At 36.9% G+C, this 19,075-nt stretch overlaps 3 protein-coding genes across 7 annotated transcripts; all 3 read left to right on the top strand.

The window, feature by feature from the left end:
- The first annotated feature begins 3,623 nt into the window (after positions 1–3,623).
- LOC114729097 (auxin response factor 17) lies at positions 3,624–7,403 on the top strand. Its single transcript, XM_028916049.1, has 2 exons — positions 3,624–4,913; positions 6,438–7,403. The coding sequence occupies exons 1-2, from the start codon at positions 3,828–3,830 to the stop codon at positions 7,134–7,136; spliced, it is 1,785 nt and encodes a 594-aa protein (XP_028771882.1). The 5' UTR covers positions 3,624–3,827; the 3' UTR covers positions 7,137–7,403.
- Positions 7,404–8,398: 995 nt separating this feature from the next.
- Positions 8,399–11,920, top strand: LOC114729105 (protein GrpE). 4 transcript variants are annotated; one of them, XM_028916060.1, is made up of 5 exons: positions 8,783–8,862; positions 9,073–9,192; positions 9,299–9,334; positions 9,550–10,065; positions 11,421–11,920. In XM_028916060.1, the coding sequence occupies exons 3-5, from the start codon at positions 9,305–9,307 to the stop codon at positions 11,691–11,693; spliced, it is 819 nt and encodes a 272-aa protein (XP_028771893.1). In that variant the 5' UTR covers positions 8,783–8,862; positions 9,073–9,192; positions 9,299–9,304; the 3' UTR covers positions 11,694–11,920. The 4 variants fall into 4 exon arrangements, 3 of the variants coding, with proteins under 3 accessions (XP_028771892.1, XP_028771893.1, XP_028771894.1); XR_003738709.1 differs by lacking the exons at positions 9,073–9,192; positions 9,299–9,334 and adding an exon at positions 10,187–10,431 and having other exon boundaries at positions 8,399–8,862; XM_028916059.1 differs by lacking the exons at positions 9,073–9,192; positions 9,299–9,334 and having other exon boundaries at positions 8,399–8,862.
- LOC114729103 (serine hydroxymethyltransferase 7) lies at positions 9,530–18,484 on the top strand. 2 transcript variants are annotated; one of them, XM_028916057.1, is made up of 6 exons: positions 9,530–9,534; positions 13,964–13,969; positions 14,929–15,762; positions 16,389–16,791; positions 17,330–17,422; positions 17,881–18,484. In XM_028916057.1, exons 3-6 carry the CDS (start codon positions 14,983–14,985, stop codon positions 18,102–18,104), a joined length of 1,500 nt encoding a protein of 499 aa, XP_028771890.1. In that variant the 5' UTR covers positions 9,530–9,534; positions 13,964–13,969; positions 14,929–14,982; the 3' UTR covers positions 18,105–18,484. The 2 variants fall into 2 exon arrangements, with proteins under 2 accessions (XP_028771890.1, XP_028771888.1); XM_028916055.1 differs by lacking the exons at positions 9,530–9,534; positions 13,964–13,969 and having other exon boundaries at positions 14,338–15,762.
- Positions 18,485–19,075: the final 591 nt, after the last annotated feature.

The raw sequence follows: 19,075 nt of genomic DNA, 5'->3' as shown, positions 1-19,075 counted from the left end.
TCAGATTTTATCATAAACCACGTAATCAGAATAGCTGATTTAAAATACAGCGAATATTTGTTAAGAATTACAGGGATCAATCAATATCTATTTAAAATCCATCGAAATTTAATCGGCTTCTGAATATCTCGAAATTCTCTAAGTTTCTACCACTAATTGACTTCGGACATCAAATAAGTTGAATTATGAATATGTAATCTAAAAATGGACAAAGATTTATACTTATTTTGTTCCTTAATTATTCCATAATGTTACACAAACGTCAGCAAGACGGTGAGGCGTTTAGAAAAACGTTGGAGAGTTGGGGAAAGAAAACTATTCCATGCTAAGCTCGAGAGGGGTTGCATGACCTGTATTTACTTTAAGAAAATATTTATATCAAGTTTCTTATATCTATTATGTTAAGTTTCTTAGTTACACCTAGTCACGTGTCTTGTTTTTAATATAATATCATTTACTTATAAACAAAATTGAAAAAAAAAACACATGACCATGTATAATTGAAAAACTTAAAATAATAAATATAATAAATTTGATATAAATATTTTTTATACTAATTGTCTCATCCTGACTATAACAACTAACAACTATTTTTTTTTAAGGGAAATTACGTACAGATCTCACAGAAAGCAATTTATTCATCTAAGGTCTCACGAAATGTCAAAATCACTGATAGGTCCCAAGAGACCTCAGAGTAATATTTTCAATTTGTAAAATGACATTACTGCCCCTCATATTCCAGATTTACATTTGCTCTGTCATTGCGATTTACAACCTCAGCAGTGACTATTAACAACCGAATGAGAGGGCATTAACAACCTAAGCAGTATCCGTTAACAACTCACTTTATAGAATCATATAACCTCCATATAAGAGTAAATTATAATCAAATAGTATAATACAACAACTTTAACACTAAAATGGGAAGCTTTTTGATATCATTAAGAATTTTAACTAAAGCCAATAGGATTATAGTAATATTTTAATGCGAAGATCCATTTACAACCTCAGCAGCGACTATTAACAACCGAATGAGAGGGCATTAACAACCTAAGCAGTATCCGTTAACAACTTACTTTATAGAATTATATAACCTCCGCATAAGAGTAAATTATAACCAAATAGTATAATACAATAACTTTAACACTAAAATGGGAAGCTTTTTGATATCATTAAGAATTTTAACTAAACCCAATAGGATTATAGCAACATTTTAATGCGAAAATCCATTTACAACCTCAACAGTAAGTATTAATAACCTAAGGAGAACTGTTAACAACCTTAGCAGTGTCTGTTAACAACTAACTTTATCGGATAATATAACTTCTAACTATAATTAACTAAATTATAACTAAATAGTTTTAAAGTTAATCTTATATAGTTGTTAGAGGTTATATTATCCTATAAAGTAAGTTGTTAACGGATACTGCTTAGGTTGTCAATGCCCTCTTATTCGGTTGTTAATAGTCGCTGCTGAGGTTGTAAATGGATCTTCGCATTAAAATATTACTATAATACTATTGGATTTAGTTAAAATTCTTAATGATATAAAAAAGCTTCCAATTTTAGTGTTAAAGTTGTTGTGTTATACTATTTAGTTATAATTTACGCTTATATGGAGGTTATATGATTCTATAAAGTAAGTTGTTAACGGATACTGCTTAGGTTGTTAATGTCCTCTCATTCGGTTGTTAATAGTCGCTGCTGAGGTTGTAAATCGTAATGACAGAGCAAATTGAATCTGAAATATGAGGGCCAGTAATGTCATTTTACAAATCGAAAATATTACTCTGAGGTCCCTTGGGACCTGTCAGTGATTTTGACATTTTGTGAGACCTTAGATGAATAAATTGCCTTTTGTGGGACCTGTACGTAATTTTCCCTTTTTTTCCCCTCCTAGTACGGTAACTTTTCTAGATCTCAGAAAGAAAGTACACCGTGAGATCTATTATTCAAGGTTTTGGTAAACTTTGATGTTACATATTGAAGTGGGGATATTAAATTTTTAGGACCTCGCAATAAGGTTCAATTATTTTACTGTCTCCTATATTATTTTTTTTATGACACCTCTATTATTGAAGGGCTTTTATCTGTGCACGTCAATATTTAAGAAATCCACGTGGAGTGAAGCCACTCATAGTATAATACACGGCGTGAAAAAAAACAATGGGAGAATATGTGGAGCAGTAAACGAGCACGACATGTATACCCAGACCTCAAATTCCCAACCATTCATTCGTTGACTTTATGGCTTTCATTATTACTCGCATTCCACTTTCCCTTCTCTCCTCCTCGTCTCCCTCATGCTCTCCCTAACCTCCTTTTGTCACGTCACCGTGCTCTTTTCTGGGCTGCTTCAAATATTACGTGCCACAATACAATGATAAATAAAATTAACACTGGGCCAGGATCAACCCCCAAAAAAAAAAGTTCAGGCAACACATTAATCAAAAAGTTTCATAATAACAAAAGAATCAATATCACAGGTTTTATTTCTGGATAAAGATTATCTTTTTCTCCCCACACCAAGCAAGCCTGTATGACTGTCAATGAACTTCCCTCCAGATTTTCCCGGCATCTTTTTTGTGCAAGGGACTACTCCTGCCTTCCCAATATATACACACACATACCAGAAATATTCTGTGATGTTTAAATTATAACTATATTATCCATTTAAAAGAATATATATTGGTTCGCTTTTAAATATAGGATCCCCTATGTGGTGTAATTCTCTTTTTTGTAACCATTGTTTGCGTTATCACATCATATGTTGGTGTGGTTTGCGGTTAAACAATGCTATTCAGGAAAGAAGTTTTGTAATTATGCTATCTTAGGCAAGAAGTTTTGTAATTATGCTATCTCAGGCCGCGATGTAGTTATTGCGGATGATAGTATTTACATTATAAAATGAATTTTATATTTATGATTGTTGAAGTATAATTATATTGTTAATTTGTTTTTACATTTTTCAGAAATATAAATAAAAAAGGTCAAAAATTGCAGTAATTTAAAGCTTCTAAGCGTCAGACATTATGCATCATTAATAATCGACAAATGAGTTGTAAAAACATTTAATTTAAGCTCAACTGAGCATGCATAGAATTATGACTCAATCTTGTTAGGATCCATATTTATTCTGTTTCTATTCTTACTGACTGGGATGTGATGCGATATGATTCTGTAATGATTATCCTGATTATTTTTTTTGTTCCAAACAGTTTATTATATTTATTATTTATTTAAAAAAAAGTACATGGACGAAAATAGGTATATTACTGTATAACAAACAAAAGGACGGCACCGCTGACGTGGAAATCAAAAGTAATAACGCGGCCTGAGAGTTACACCAGACCAGAGTGACGGGGAATTATCAGCATGAATGATTATTGGATGGCGATGTTGAGACTTGAGAAATAAATGAAAAGCGAACAGGAAAGGCATTCCTATCGGGCGAGGGATGGGCCCGCAGGTGACGTGGAGATTCTTTTGTAGGTAAGCTGTTGCGGACAGAACCGTAATTCAATGAAGAAAAGGAGGGTGTTTAAGTAATTACGCACCATGATCTTGCCATCGTGCCTGTTTGATTTCCGACCCCCTTGTCTCTCTTCCCCGCCCGGAATGAGATGCTCTGCCATCGCCTCCATTCTATCGGTTACAACAACGGTTTTTAGGAGGGAGAAGGAGAGAGAGACGCACAGTCTCACTACTACTTAAACTCATTGCGCTTCCTCTCATTCTCATGTCTAAAAACCCTAATGTTTCTTCTTTCCTCTTTGTCCCCTAACCTAATTCCTGTCTTCTCCTCTGTCTCTTACATTCTTTGAACGATGCGTCCTTCAAAGTCACGTCAAGTCCATCCCACCCCGGCTCAGGGTGCCCGCCTCGACCCTAAAATCTGGCGAGCATGCGCCGGTGGATCCTTTCGCATCCCTCCTCTTCATTCTAGGGTTTATTACTTCCCTCAGGGCCATATCGAGCATGCCTCGTCGGCTCCTCAATACCTTAACCCTCTCATCTTCTACAGGCCTTTCATTCCCTGTCGCGTCTCCGCTGTTGAATTTCTTGCTGACCCTGTCACTGATGAGGTATTTGCCAAGCTTTCGCTCCTTCCTTTGAGTGATGGCAACTCTGATCACTTTGGCGATTCCTTGGTAGCGCCGGACGATGACAAGATCGTGTCGTTCGCGAAAGTTCTGACGCCTTCTGACGCGAACAATGGCGGTGGATTCTCTGTTCCTAGGTACTGTGCTGACTCCATCTTTCCGCCTCTGAACTTCCAGGTCGACCGACCCACCCAGACATTGTACGTGACGGATGTTCACGGTAACGTCTGGGAATTTCGCCACATTTATCGGGGCACACCGAGGCGGCACTTGCTCACTACTGGCTGGAGTAAATTTGTCAATAATAAGAAGTTGGTTGCTGGTGATTCGGTGGTTTTCATGAGGAACTCCAGAGGGAAGATGTTCGTCGGGATTCGCAGAGCTTTGCGACTTGCTAAATTAACTGCGGTCGATTGCTCCATATGGTCTTCCCAACTTGGTGGGCTGAGAAATAAGCCTGAGGGGGAGCAGCAACGAGATGGCTATGTAGGTCCCAGAGGGAAAGAAAGGTTTTCAAGGGACGGGGCGGGGAAATTATCGGCTAAGGAAGTTTCCGATGCTGCAGAATTGGCAGCGCAAAACATGCCATTTGAGGTTGTGTATTATCCAAGGGTGGGCTGGTCGGACTTTGTGGTGAAGGCGGAAGTTGTGGAGAAAGCTTGGAATGTCGCATGGGCTTCCGGAATGAGAGTTAAAATGGCAATGGAGACAGAGGATTCGTCCAGGATCACCTGGTTTCAGGGGACAGTATCTTCTGCATCTGCTCCTAACAATGGGCCTTGGCGGGGTTCTCCATGGCGTATGCTTCAGGTATGGCTGCACAATTCTTTTGCTGCCTGTCTATTCTTGAAAGTTAAGTAACTAATGGGATTTTTCCAAATTAGATACACTTCGAGGAGTTGAAACTTGTGAATGATAGATTACACATTGTTTTTCTTTGGCCAGTTCTATCAAGAAAGAAAGAATGGCAGGCATGAAGCTTTGGAGTTTTAAGTCAACTACTAAGATTTAGATAGTTAAAGTTTGAGCTCTGAAGTTGCTTGTGAAATGTTTTGGCACAGGAAGTCTATGTTGCTTGGTCTGTTATGGAATGTCAATATTCATCTCGACATCATAAACATGTGCTCATTCATTAGCGTCTGTTATTTATGAAACATAAGATGTCTAATTAAACCTAGTTGCTTCTGGTTGGAGCCTGTTTTCGATATTGGAATGAAAATTGATTTGATGCTGTGCTTAATGTTGCTTTCAAAGTGATAGTGTGTGAGAGAGTTACAGAAAAATTAAGGCGAAATATGAGAAAATAATTTAGATTTCTTTTTTTTTTTTAAAAAAAAAAAGCTTCTAGACAAGGTAGACGGCGTAAGGTAATTTGTCTACTGCTCATATCTTGTCACTAGTCTTAGCGGTTTTATTCTGTGCAACTTGTTTTGCATATATTGTTTGGAGACTTCAAGGATGTGGTTACATTAGATTCAATGAGCACTGGGTGCATTACTAGAATTTTATTGAGAATGGGAATGATGGGTGGCGGCACATATCACTACCCCCAATCAAAGTAAAAAACCGCTAAAATTGTATATCCTTTTCTGTTCATGTTCTGAATCACTGGCGACTACTTCTTGTGAAGTAAGGTCAACTTGTGGTTCATATGTTATCACAACGGACGTAGAATTTTTTGGCAATTATGGCTATAAACTGCTCTTTTTAGATGTATCTTTGCAAAATCAGATTGAAATTATTATTAAAGTTATTTATATTGTGCCGGCTAGGTAGTTTCTTGGAAGCTCTCTCATGAGTGGATCTGTAAGGGAAATGCAGTGTCTTTTATTCAGATGTATTGATAAGAAGAGAAAGGAGTAAACTATCTCTTATTTAACCTTGTTGGCACTTAACATAGTGGCGCCAAATTTTCCTTCCTCTAAATACAGAAAATTACCTAGCATGCATGAGAGCTTTGCCATCCTTCTCTTTTCAGGTTCATCTGGATTAGAATCCTGTTAAAGAAAGTTGAATAATTTCTCTAGAACATGGGGCTCTGTGACTCCGCCTTTGATTTATGCTTCCACAGTTCTCACAATTGCAACATGTTAGATTCTCATTGTTACGGAAATCCCTCTCTATGCGTGTGTTTGTGTATGCATGCTTTGTTAGCCATTATATGGACTAGACTTTTAGGATTGGGAGGACTGTTCCTTATTTTCTTTCATAAGTCAATCATAGGATTATATTTGTTGCGATAAGAAATTTGTTGCCGCAAAAGATGTTGAAGAATTGATCATCTTTCCCATATTATTGGTGTTTTCCTAACAGTTTCTGATCTCTATATCTTAGATTATGTGGGATGAACCAGAAGTCTTGCAGAATGCAAAGCGAGTGAGCCCGTGGGAGGTTGAACTTGTTTCCTCTGCACTTCCCCCTAATACGGTATTCCCTCCTGCAAAAAGGTTTAGGGCTGCTCAGTATTGCGGCGCGGCAACTGATAGAGAGGGAGACCCTTTCTTTTCTATGACAGGTTTGACTAATTCAACAATGGGGCAATTGAACCAATCATTGTTGAATTACAATACTATTCCTGCTGGCATGCAGGGAGCCAGGCAAGATCTATCTTCTGTATCAAGTCTCTCCAACTTTGAAACTGGTAATTCTCATCTGTATATCGTTAATACAGCTGGTAACATGGTACCCAAGATGAAAACTTCTATGTCAACAGAGCCAAATATTGACAGTTCTCAGTCTAATAGCTTGTCACCAGAAAGCCAGAGTAGTTTGCATGGCTCTGGCGCAGAATTCGCTGGGACACGAGGCTGCTGCATGACAAAACAGGGTGCAACTTCAATTCAGCTATTCGGTAAGCTTATTCAATTGGAACAGCCCGTTGAAAGTGGTTCCCATGCTTTTGGGTGCACGGGAGACGAGGGCAGTAATGGCGGCAATGAGACTGAAGGCGTTGACCAACCATTGGGCCATTCTCTAACCAACAGTTGCTCGCTTGGCTTGATGTCCAATGCCAATGAGCATTCTGGGCAGTAGAGGCATGTTAACTAGTTATTGTGCCCTGTTCAGCACATATTAGTATATAGCTGTACAGGTATAGTTATGTTTGAGTAAGTTGAACTCGTCATTAGTGTACTTAGATCTTATGGTTTGTGGACAATTTAAGTGACATGAATTCTGAGAATGCTTAAGAGGTTCCTTTATTTTCTCTCACTCGCTTTGTCCCTAATTAGAAATTAAACGTTTGTGTAATCAGCTGGTTTTCTCTATTGAAAATTTTATCCTAGTTTCTTTCTTTTTTTCTTTTTTCTTTTTAAAAATAATTCTCTGGCATATGCTGCGCGAATCTGAGATGAGTCTGACAGCATCCGCTCTTACGGGTATGGATAACTGATCCACTTATCCCAATTCAAGGCCGTCAGATTACTAGTTTATGTTCGGGTTTTTTTTTTTTTTTTGGTTTATATGAAATTATCGTATTTTTAATTAGTTATTAACATTCACTACTGCTAGTTTCAAAGCAATCTGATTACTTTAGTTCGGTATATAACCGTTGATTTACCATTCAATATTCATATCAAATACTTATCTTTAATTATTTTATGCAACAAATTTTGTTATTTTGTCCATCTATAAAAATTATTCACTTAACTGACACTATCAAATTTAGGACAAATTAGAGAATGCGATTGAACAATTTTCCGTGCATTGGGAGTAATTAGTAATATACTACTTCTGGTCCTAATTATAAGAGCTAATTGATTATTTTGATGATATTAAGGAAGTAAGTTAAGTTAGTTATTTATAATAAATAAGTGTTGTCTTTCCTAAAATATCCTTGCTAATCAAGTATATTGACTAAAACTACCATTATTAGAAGGATTATTTTAGAAAAAAAAATATAAATATGAAAGACAAAGTGGATTAGGATCTTATAATTAAGATCAAAATAAAAATCAAATGAAGTCTTATATTAAGGATCGGAGGTAATGTATCAATATCCATATACATAAGTGTATATATATATTTTACAATATTGATTTTATATAAACTAACGAAACAGTCCAATACTGATATTTTATATGAAGGCTATAAACTAAATTTTGCATAAAATTTAGATAATATTTTTCAAATAAACAAAAAATTTTAAATACTATACTGGGGAAAAATCGTATTTTTATTGATAAATGAAGAAAAAATCGATTTACATGCGAAATTTAACGTTTTATTTTGCTGCGGATAAAAAATAAAATAAAATTTTTTAATGAAGTTCCCCGCACCTCCCCCGGCTGCCAAGTGTTTCCTGGTCTCCTGCCCAATTTCCCTGCAAAAATTCTGCGGAAAGCTCTTTCGCTCCTTCTCATAAAAATGCGTTGCACGTACTAAGCGAGGAGTGAGAATTAAGAGAAAGAAAAGATAGCAAATCCATTTTGTATATCCAATTAGGGGTCTTTTTTGGCAGCTTCCCATAGTTATCACATTGCTCAGTGCCTTACTGGGTATAGCCTTTTCAATGGCTGCCTTTGTTACCAATCATTATCTCTTGGCTTCCAGTCCTTGTTCTGCATCCTTGTTTTCAAAGCCCTTGAAAGTCCTAGAGCCCGACATCAGACTTCCATGTCTTTCCTATCCATCCACTCGTCACCCCATTTGTGCGTGTAAGCCTATGTTAGGGTTTTCAAGCAAGTATTTCCCAGAGGGCCATTTTAGTCGAGAAAATATCTTCAAGTCTTACATTGCCGCCGAAGATTCTAGCCCAAATGTACGTTTTCTTTGATAACTTATCAACCGCACCCCACTAATTTCGTGTCTCTGCGCAAGTTGAAATTTCGTGTACAATTCTTTTGTTGATAAATTTGTTGAGCTTGTTGCTTGTAAGTCGATATTGAAATTGGATAACTGATCTAGGTAAAAGTTGTCTCTGATGGTTTCTAGTGCCGACAGCAACTCACTGCTATTGCTTCAATTTCAGAAATTGGGAATTGTAATTTAATCATCCAGTGTCGTTCTAGACCCGTGGGAGGATAGCATGCTCATAACAGACTTAAAGCAAAAAATGTTGTGAGGCGGAATTTCACTTCGTAGAAGCTCAGTATGTATAGGTTCTATACTTCTAGGCATGCGGGGAATTCTAAACCTGTATACTGTCATCTTGATCCTATCGTATGAGTCATGGTATTTTTTCTTGAAATTTGCAGCTACAAATGATGCTAATTATTTACCTCCCTTTTATGGTAATAATGCTTTATTGCCCTCTATTTTTTTCCCAGTGAATTTTTCATTACTTAGTATACTGGGTTCCCTTATCTAAACTAATATAGCCTGTGTTTGTCTTAGAATCAGTGGTTCTCCTTATTGACTTCTTATTGCCATAGATTGGTTTTGTACCATTGATTTCTCCTGTGATAAATCCCAAGCTAAAGCCTCTGTTTCTGTTTGTTCTCCTCAGACAGATGATGAAAATGAGGACATTCAGAATGACGCGAAATTGACCGGTAACGAAGAAGATAAAGTATTACTACCATCCAGCTTAATGGCTCTCATCGAAGCATACAAAGAAGCAAGCCTTGATGGAGATGAAAAAACTGCATCTCATATTGAAATGAGGATAACATTAATGGCAAATCAAAAGAATGAACTGATTAAAAGAGTGTCGACTTTATCAGCTGAGAAAGCTGCTTCAAAAAAGAAATATCTTCGTTTGCAAGCAGACTTTGATAATTTTAGGAAAAGATTTGAGAAAGAAAAGCATAACATACAGTCCAATGCCCAAGTAGAAGTCATTGAAAAACTTTTGCTGATGGTGGACAATTTTGATAGAACCAAACAACAAATTAAACCAGCAACAGATAAAGAGAAAAAGATTGATGCTAGTTATCAAGGTATATACAAGCAATTTGTTGAGATTTTGAGGACTCATCACGTGGCTGTGGTAGCAACAGTGGGCAAGCGTTTTGATCCTTTGGTAAGTGAAGTTTGACAAAGTCTTTGTTGATCTTGTATGTGAATTAGGTTCATTTCCCAGGTCAGAAAAAAAAAGAAGCTTCATTTCTTCCTTCTATTGAAATAATTTCACCATGCTGCAGAGATTGGACAGATTTCTAGGCAATTTCATGCAATCTTGCTGTGATTTGCTTCAGACAACTTCTGCAATCTTGGAAAAAAAGAAATGAAGGGAACTTTACATCCAAATACAAGACCCCCCCTTTTTCTTAAATTATGATTTTATTGAATTGTGTGCTTCTGTAGTTTAGCTTCAAGCCTGCTTGTATGATACATTTCCAATTGACTTACCAGACTGGATTGGAGCTCTATTTGAACGTATTGTCAGGTAATTTTGGTGATTAGGTTGGAAGGCTGATGAAAGTAGAAATGAAAAATGAATCTTTATTGCGTAAACACAAGGGTTGAGCAAGGATCTCGCTTTTCCAATTCTGACAGCCTAGGAAAATCTCCTAATTACAATGGAAATAAGTAAATTATTTAGCTATCGAAAAATACTCCTAGAGTAACTATTCAGAGGACTGAGAAATAACATCAGCCAAATGATAAAATAATCATAAATCAACAAAGTTGACAGAGTCTTGCTAGTGGAGCATTTCCAATTGACTTACCAGACTGGTTGGAGCTCTATTTGAACGTATGTCAGGTAATTTTGGTGATTAGGTTGGCGAAGGCTGATAAAGTAGAAATGAAAATTGAATATTTTTTTGCGTAAACACAAGGTTTGAGCAAGGATCTCCGCTTTTTCCCCCAATTCTGACAGCCTAGGAAAATCTCCTAATTACAATTGAAATAAGTAAATTATTTAGCTATCGACAAAATACTCCTAGAGTAACTATTCAGAGGACTGAGAAAAACATCAGCCAAATGATAAAATAATCATAAATCAACAAAGTTGACAGAGTCTTGCTAGTGGAGCTTCCCTAAATGTAGTGTGATATCTTACCCTGCTCCCCCATTATCTCATCCTTCCATGTCAACCACTTCGTACTTATTCTGATCACAAGCTCCATCCTCTCGCCACCTATGAGTCTCATGCCTTGTGGAATTAGTTGCTTTTCATCAAAGGCACGCTATGAATATGACAGATGAACTTGCAAACTATTGTAGATGTGATGAATAAAAAACCTAAACTATGGTCTCCACTCTCTATGCCTTACTTGCCTTTCGTAAACGGCATTCATGATGAGCTTATGCCATGCAACTACTATGTTTTTTCCTGCATGAGGAGAGCATAATTGACGAGAAGCAAATGAACCTTGAAAAGGTGGCATGCATGGCTGTGAAAATTGTTCTAATGGATTCTTTTTGTTGTAGGTACATGAAGCCATAGGACGTGAGGAGTCCCAGGAGTACAAAGAGGGAATCATCATTCAAGAATCCAGACGTGGATTTTTGCTTAGAGATCGGCTTTTAAGGCCAGCACTGGTCAAGGTTTCTTCAGGGCCTGGCAACAAGAAAGCTACAGTGACCCCTGACAACTCCAAGGAGCAACCAGCAGCTACAGCTGGAATAGAGATTGATAATATTCTTCAATATGATCGCTCCTTTTGCAGTAATTTACTTAAATCTGCCTACCTCATTATATAAATGTTAATCGTCTCTACTGGAGATGCTTCAGTAATTTTATATTCTTATATGTTGCACCTTTGATGTAATGTAATTTACAAGTCGTCATTTGCAAGTGCTCTGCAGGATTTATTTCATTCCTCAGAAGATACTTGAAATCAACATTCTGGAAATATTATTGTGCTAGCTGATGGTGCATATACCACAAGTTCATGTCATTGTTGTGCAATACGTTTTGATCGCAGTCAGAATCGGTTCTTTCTTGGAATTTTTTTCATTTAAAATTACTACGGACATCTGCTCCCCCTCTCTCAGCGCATCAGCTTTTTCAACCTCTGCATCATAGGAAGAGGTCAGTGGACTAAATAAAATTAGAATATTTCGCTTTCTTCTTTGAATGGAGATCTGTCAGTTAAATACACAGACGGGCTTACAATTTGAGCATCTCATCTCCATATCTTTTGTGCTGACCTTAAACTTCCAGCCCTTTTGTGAGTAGGTGGCACGCCATCTTAGAAAAACAGACAACCAATTGCTCGGGAAGTCAGCAGAAATTCTATCTATTTTTGGAAGACGGACGCAACATATGCATGTCGTCTTTCTCCCTTCTAATGTTAGAGATTATTGTAGCTGTGATCATTGTAGGAAATTAGAAGACCCTCCATTAATGGTGGCAATAATCTCTTGTCAAATTGTGATCTTTAAGGAGGGGGGTTTATATACGGAAGTTATTTACTTTTTTCACTGGGATATGTTAGAATTTGTTTGAGTAATTGAACCTTTTTTTTAAATACATATAAAGGAGTTTGTATATCTGCATGTAGTCAATTGAGTTGTACTCTCTCCAAATTCGAGTGGTATGACTTTTCTGTACTTTTTAGGTCTTGTATTTGATTCAAAAATTGCTACTTCTATAATTGGAGCCTCGAATGACTGGACCCATTTCCCCAGAGAATAACGAGGCACTTGATTTCTATCTCATGAAACCAACGCATCTTGCGCTCTAACCCATGCTGATCACAGTATGGGGGAATACCCCCCTCCCCAAAAAACAAAACAAAAAAAAAAACAAAAGAAAAACCGAAAAAAGGTTAAAAAAACAACAAAACTTTTTTCTCTCTCCAAATTCAAGTCACAGTCATGATACATGAATTTGGGCAAGACAGTCCCTTTTGTGAGCATGGAAGGATACTCCGCAATATAGTATAAGTTATTAAGGTGTGTGTGGCAAACCAAAACATAGGTTTCAGAAGCATTTTTCGCAAACGAGATAACCTCCTCCACATTTACTTTCGTATCCGTAAAAACACTTTTGAAACACATGGTTTGGTTTCTATCCAAACACCTTCTCAATACAGAGTTCCCATCAGTTTGCATAATCTATGAAGTTCCATTGCTTTCTCCTCCCTCCCCCTCAACAATAAGCTGCAATCATCTCATTCCGCAAGAAGGTGTGTTTTGTTTTCTGCTCACTGAATGCTTTCTGGGCATCGTATGAGCAACCGTATGTGTGAGTACGATACTCGCATAAACTCACTATTAAGTGATATAATCTTTTGATTTTTCACTACGAACTGCCATAATCTTAATATTATTATTGCTACTCTTGTTATCAATAAACTCACTATTAAAATTCTATAATTTCGGAAAATCTGTGCCTTTTAAAATTTAAGATCATCATTTTCTAGTTACTGTTTAAACTCACGCAAAAGCGGATATCAAAACGAAACATTTCTTAGTGAAATATAAATCGTTAAAACCATGCATAACATTCCAATTTGTTTTCAAGAAATATTTTTTAGTCTGAGTTATTTATTTGAAAATCATTTACATGGAAGCAAAATAAAACATAATAAGTATTTTAACTAAATATTGAAATAATTCAAGATATTCGAAATGCAGAACAGTTTTATTTTTTTTAATATTTCATATATTCCATTTATAAGCTTTAAATTTATAGAGGAGTACTGTCTGTTTGGTAAACTTCAATTCGGATTTATTTTAGCATGTGTTTTTTTTCCCCTAACTTTGTCATAAATTATTTATTCTTTCTTCTTTAACCTGGGTATATTTGAAAAAAAAAATTTACTTACTTATTATTTTTAATTAATTTTAAGTGATTTTCATTATACATAAATTAATTGTTTGAAGTTTACAATAAAAAAGATATACATTAATACCTATCAATAATAATATTAATTAATTACTCTGTTCAAGGCGCATTATCGTACCACTGTTTCTTATTATAAGTTACTTGAAATTGAACCCAAAAGTTTATTTTAAAATATGAGTCACTTGTCATATAATTAATGATCTTTTTCCAATTTTACCCCTATTAATTTAATAAAAAATTAATTAATCTCTCTCTCCATCTCTCTCTCAACTTTTCATTTCTATGCAATCCATCCCCCCCCTCTCTCTCTCAACTTTTAATAAGAATAAATATAAAAAAAACTGATTAATTTAATATATTTTTTAATTTGCGGGTTTAAAATACAAGTAATTTATAATAAGAAATAGAGTGGTATTTATCAGTCTATACATACGACTATACCAGTTAAAAACGTAAATGGGCCCACCTGATTCTCCGACCAACAAAACAAGGAGGATCCCCAATGAACCTAACTGCCATTACGTCCAAGTTCCCTCTTCTCGTGCGATTCCATTGTTTCGCGCTTCTTCGCTTGCACATCGCATATGTCTGACGCTACCGGCTACCATCCAGCAAAAGCATATCTCCCCTGCCCCCGCATACCATCCACGTTCATTCTCTTTTATCTCTCTTCCTCCCTGAGGCCATCCCTCAGTTTCGACCCGAAAGCCTACTTTTTTAATCTCTCTCTTTCGCTTTTCCCATTGTTCTATGGAATCATCTCGTCCGTCTTCTAGCCCACGCCGATCTCCTTTCCGCTACTTCCAGTGTTCCTGTTTCAGACGGTGTTGTCGTTGTTTCTGCTATTTCTACTCCTACCCCTAAGCTAGTTTTCCTAACAAGAAGTTCTACCTCTCATTTCTTATCTCAAGGACGTGCAAGTCAGGAAATATGGATTTGTCGGGTGCTCAGTCGGGCCTTTCTCTGGGCTTAAACTCTCAGATTTCGTCACCGGCTTTGGCGGGCCATGTCAATGATGATTTAGCTTCCTTTCGACAGAATTCGAGCTTTCGTAGTTCCTCCAACACAACCCCTCTTGTGCCGTTGCAGTTGCTCGAGGAAAAAGACGACAAGGTTAGGGTCAAATCCAGTGAAGAAACAGAGGATGAGGAGGAAGAAGAAGAGGAAGGAGCAGTGGAAGATGAAGCGATCGACTTTATGGGTCGGCCTGTGTGTGTGAAGAGGAAATTAGAGGGACAGCCGAATTTCTCTTCGAATCTTCCGAAGCGGCTTGCTGTCGATTCCGGGCTGGACGCGAGGCGAGCTTCAGTGCAGGCTTTCGCGAATCAGCCAATGGAGGTAGCTGACCCCGAAATTCATGAAATAATGGGGAAGGAAAAGCGGAGACAGTTCACAGGGATAGAATTGATTGCTTCTGAGAATTTTGTATGCAGAGCTGTCATGGAAGCTCTGGGAAGTCATTTGACGAACAAGTACTCTGAAGGAATGCCTGGAGCCAAATACTACACAGGAAATCAGTTCATTGATCAGATGGAATTGCTTTGCTGTAAGCGTGCATTGGCTGCCTTTGATCTCCATCCAAGCAAGTGGGGCGTGAACGTTCAGCCTTACTCATGTACTTCTGCCAACTTTGCGGTGTACACTGGTATATTGCATCCAGGGGATCGAATTATGGGTTTGGATCTGCCATCTGGTGGGCATCTGAGTCATGGATATTATACCCACAGTGGAAAAAAGATTTCTGTGGCATCGATATTCTTTGAAACTCTTCCCTACAAAGTCAATCCTCTAACAGGCTACTTAGACTATGACAAGCTTGAAGAAAAAGCCTGCGATTATCGCCCCAAACTACTTATATGCGGAGGCAGTTCGTATCCTAGAGAATGGGATTATGCAAGGTTTAGGAAGATTGCTGATAAGTGTGGGGCTGTTTTGATGTGTGACATGGCTCATATTAGCGGGCTTGTGGCAGCTAAGGTTTGTGTTGAATTATTTCCTTTCCAAAATATGGCCTTTTTAATTAAATAATTGATAATTGATAGCACTTATGTTACAACCCTGGCACTTCAAGTTAATTTCATTTGGAAGTTAGAGGCAGTTCGGCTGTGTGTGTTTAAAACATCTAAGAGATAGTTAATATCCTCTTTCTGGGAAATAGGATTGAGCTGAATTAACATCTGCAGACTTGGCTTCTGTCTTTTCCTTAGAGATATAGAGAGCCTTTTGCCATCTTCCAAAGGCAGTAGTATTAAGTAGTAATATCTCTAGAGAGTAGAGACAAGTATATGATTCTTGACCAATTTCTTAAACAGGAATAAAACATAACATTACAAGACCAATCGCCTTTTATTTCTTGATTATTCTTGATTAACTGTGCATTGGTTATACTTGTATTTTTTATAGGTCATGTAGTTTTAGGTTTTTTTAGCATAAATTGTCAATTGAAAATAAAATGTATTTATATTATGTTGAAAGTTTGGAATTCCTTCATATATTCTTGTTAATTTTTTATTTATTAGTTTCTTTCCTGTTAAGCTATTTGAATTTTGCAGTTCACTGTTGAATGTGTTTATAACTGTATTGGCGTTCGTTCGATTTCACAGGAAGTTGCTAGCCCATTTGATTACTGTGATATTGTTACTTCAACAACCCACAAAAGTCTCCGAGGTCCAAGGGGAGGTATCATCTTTTATAGGAAAGGTCCAAAACCTAGGAAGCAAGGCCTGGCTCTTAATCATGGGGATGATGGTAATTATGACTTGGAGGAAAAGATAAACTTCGCTTTATATCCATCCTTACAAGGAGGCCCACACAATAATCACATTGCTGCTCTTGCCATAGCCTTAAAACAAGTTGCAACTCCAGAGTACAAAGTATACATGCAACAGGTGAAGAAAAATGCGCAGGCGTTAGCATCTGCTTTGCTGAAAAGAAAATGCAGACTGGTAACTGATGGCACTGACAATCACTTGTTGCTCTGGGACCTAACTGCACTCGGCTTACTTGGTATTCTTCCAATCTGTCTTTAATTTTGTTTCAGCATTTATAATAAAAAATTATGCTATTAATGCATTTAAAATGAATATGCCGGGCGACCTTCAGATTTGAGAGCAGTGTCACTTGCTGAGCTTTTTCTCTTAGTTTTCTGACCAACTGTGTCTTGGTTGATTTTCACTTTCCTTAGTGGTAAACTGAATGAGTCAAATCATTGGCATTATATTTCGCCTCCTTATAATCATATGTAACTGGTACTGATAATAAATTCATTTTTCACCAGTCCAACAAGATCAATGACTAGTTATTTATTCATCTCCGTGCGGTGCATGGCTGTTCTGAAAGCCCAGATATTGTTTTTTAGTTTTTACCAACATTTTTTGCCCACTGATTTAGGCTTTGTAGATCCTATTTTTTGAGTAGCAATGTTGTTATTTATCTATGTATCCTGATAGTTGCTAACATTGTTCTTCCCCCTTCTCTTATAAATTATGTCATGGTCGAACTTGTTATAAGCATGCTTTCTAATTTATTTTACTCTGTACTGCAGATAGAAACTATGAGAAGGTCTGTGAGGCTTGTCATATCACACTCAACAAATGTGCCATTTATGGTTCTATTTCACCTGGAGGAGTGAGAATCGGTGAGCTGCCCTGCCACAGTACAATCTGAAATTATAGATTATGTTTTAGCGACCTGATGTTTATGGTTAGATGCTTGGATATTGCTGCAGCAATAGTTAATTAGGTTTCTATCGTTAGCATATTAATTAACCTATGCTTTGCCTACAACTCTTGGTTCGTAATCTTTTCAAGTGAAATCAATCATTGTAGATCCAATTTCCATATATTTTGAACAAGGGTCCTAATTTTTTTACGGGATCTAATTTGTAGCAAATAAGAAGAACATCTATAGTGCTCGCCTTGAGATGTTCAAGAAGCATCCATAATCACCTTTTGTTGCAAATTCAAATTTTTTACTTCGAGTTCTTAGGGGCCCATATGGTTATATATTTTCTTTCTTTAATCCAATCAAGATTGAATTTTCTTAGTGTCCTTGTATTTCCCTGGTGCTCATGCCCCTTATTTCATGGATGTTCAGGTACTCCTGCAATGACATCAAGAGGTTGCTTAGAGGATGATTTTGAGATCATAGCTGATTTTCTTCTGAAGGCAGCACAGATTACGAGCAATATACAGAAGGAATATGGAAAATCTTGTAAAGATTTCCTCAAAGGTCTTCAAAATAATAAAGATATTGTTGAGCTCAGAAATCAGGTTGAGGCATTTGCTTCCGAGCTTCCGATGCCAGCATTTGATATTTGATTCAACCATTTAAGTAGGCAGCCTCCACATTTGGCATGGTGACCAATCCACTCGGTTTCGCTCTTCTGCTTACTCTGACCTTTGCAAAGGAAGCTCCCTAGGATCATATACACAAACGGGGCACAGATTAGTTTGCCTCGGCATACATCATTATGTCGTAACAGTTTATCGGGGTTCATGTACTGTACAAAATATTCCCTTTCCACTAATTTTATGGATACCCTTTGCTTGTTTATGGAAGAAACGACTGTAATTTCAGGAACTCGTTCAGGAGAGGTCTTTTGAGTGCACCTTGTTCTGGGGACTACATACTGTTGAATTCTCGGATTGATGTCGCGCGAACTATTCTGGGGACTAGGCGTTGTTCTTGGTTTCTTTAATTTATATCTCCTGTCTGGTACATAGTATTGAAAATAAGAAGTAATATTTAGGATTGGGATTGGAAAGACTTATTAAAAGAGTTTTGAGTCTTGGGAATTGCATGTTACTTAGAATTAGACAAACTCATATAGGTAGAGAAAGGTGACATTTTCTAATCCCACCTATATGGGGTTTGTTTAATTCTAAGTAACGAGTAATCTTATACTAAACACTCTTTTAATAGATTTTTTAATCCTAATCTCAATTCTTACTTTTTATTTTTTAATGTTTTGTATCAAAACAGGACTTATAAAGCCTGAAAACATTTTGCAATTCTGTTTTTTTTTTTGGTTACCTTGTGGGAGATCTGAATAGCAACTGTACTTCATTGACTTTGGTTCTTTTCTCTATTGCCACGCTCCTTAATGCCACAACACATTGCTTTATTGTCTCTGGCCACCGTTTCTGCCATTGAAGCATCCGGCATGCTGGCCTAAAGCTAATATGTAAGTCATCTGTTTTGGCTCTTTCATAAGTATTGTATTGTTTCTTCTTTTTAGGCAGCACTTGTATGAAACCCTTATAAGGAGGCAAGGCATGAATTTCTGGCA

The sequence above is a fragment of the Neltuma alba genome, unplaced genomic scaffold (genome assembly GCF_004799145.2).
Source record: "Neltuma alba isolate B1F8T4 unplaced genomic scaffold, ASM479914v2 tig00012604_pilon, whole genome shotgun sequence".
Taxonomy (NCBI): domain Eukaryota; kingdom Viridiplantae; phylum Streptophyta; class Magnoliopsida; order Fabales; family Fabaceae; genus Neltuma; species Neltuma alba.
The sequence above is the reverse complement of the archived record's forward strand: the minus strand, read 5'-3'. Positions and strand labels throughout refer to the sequence as shown.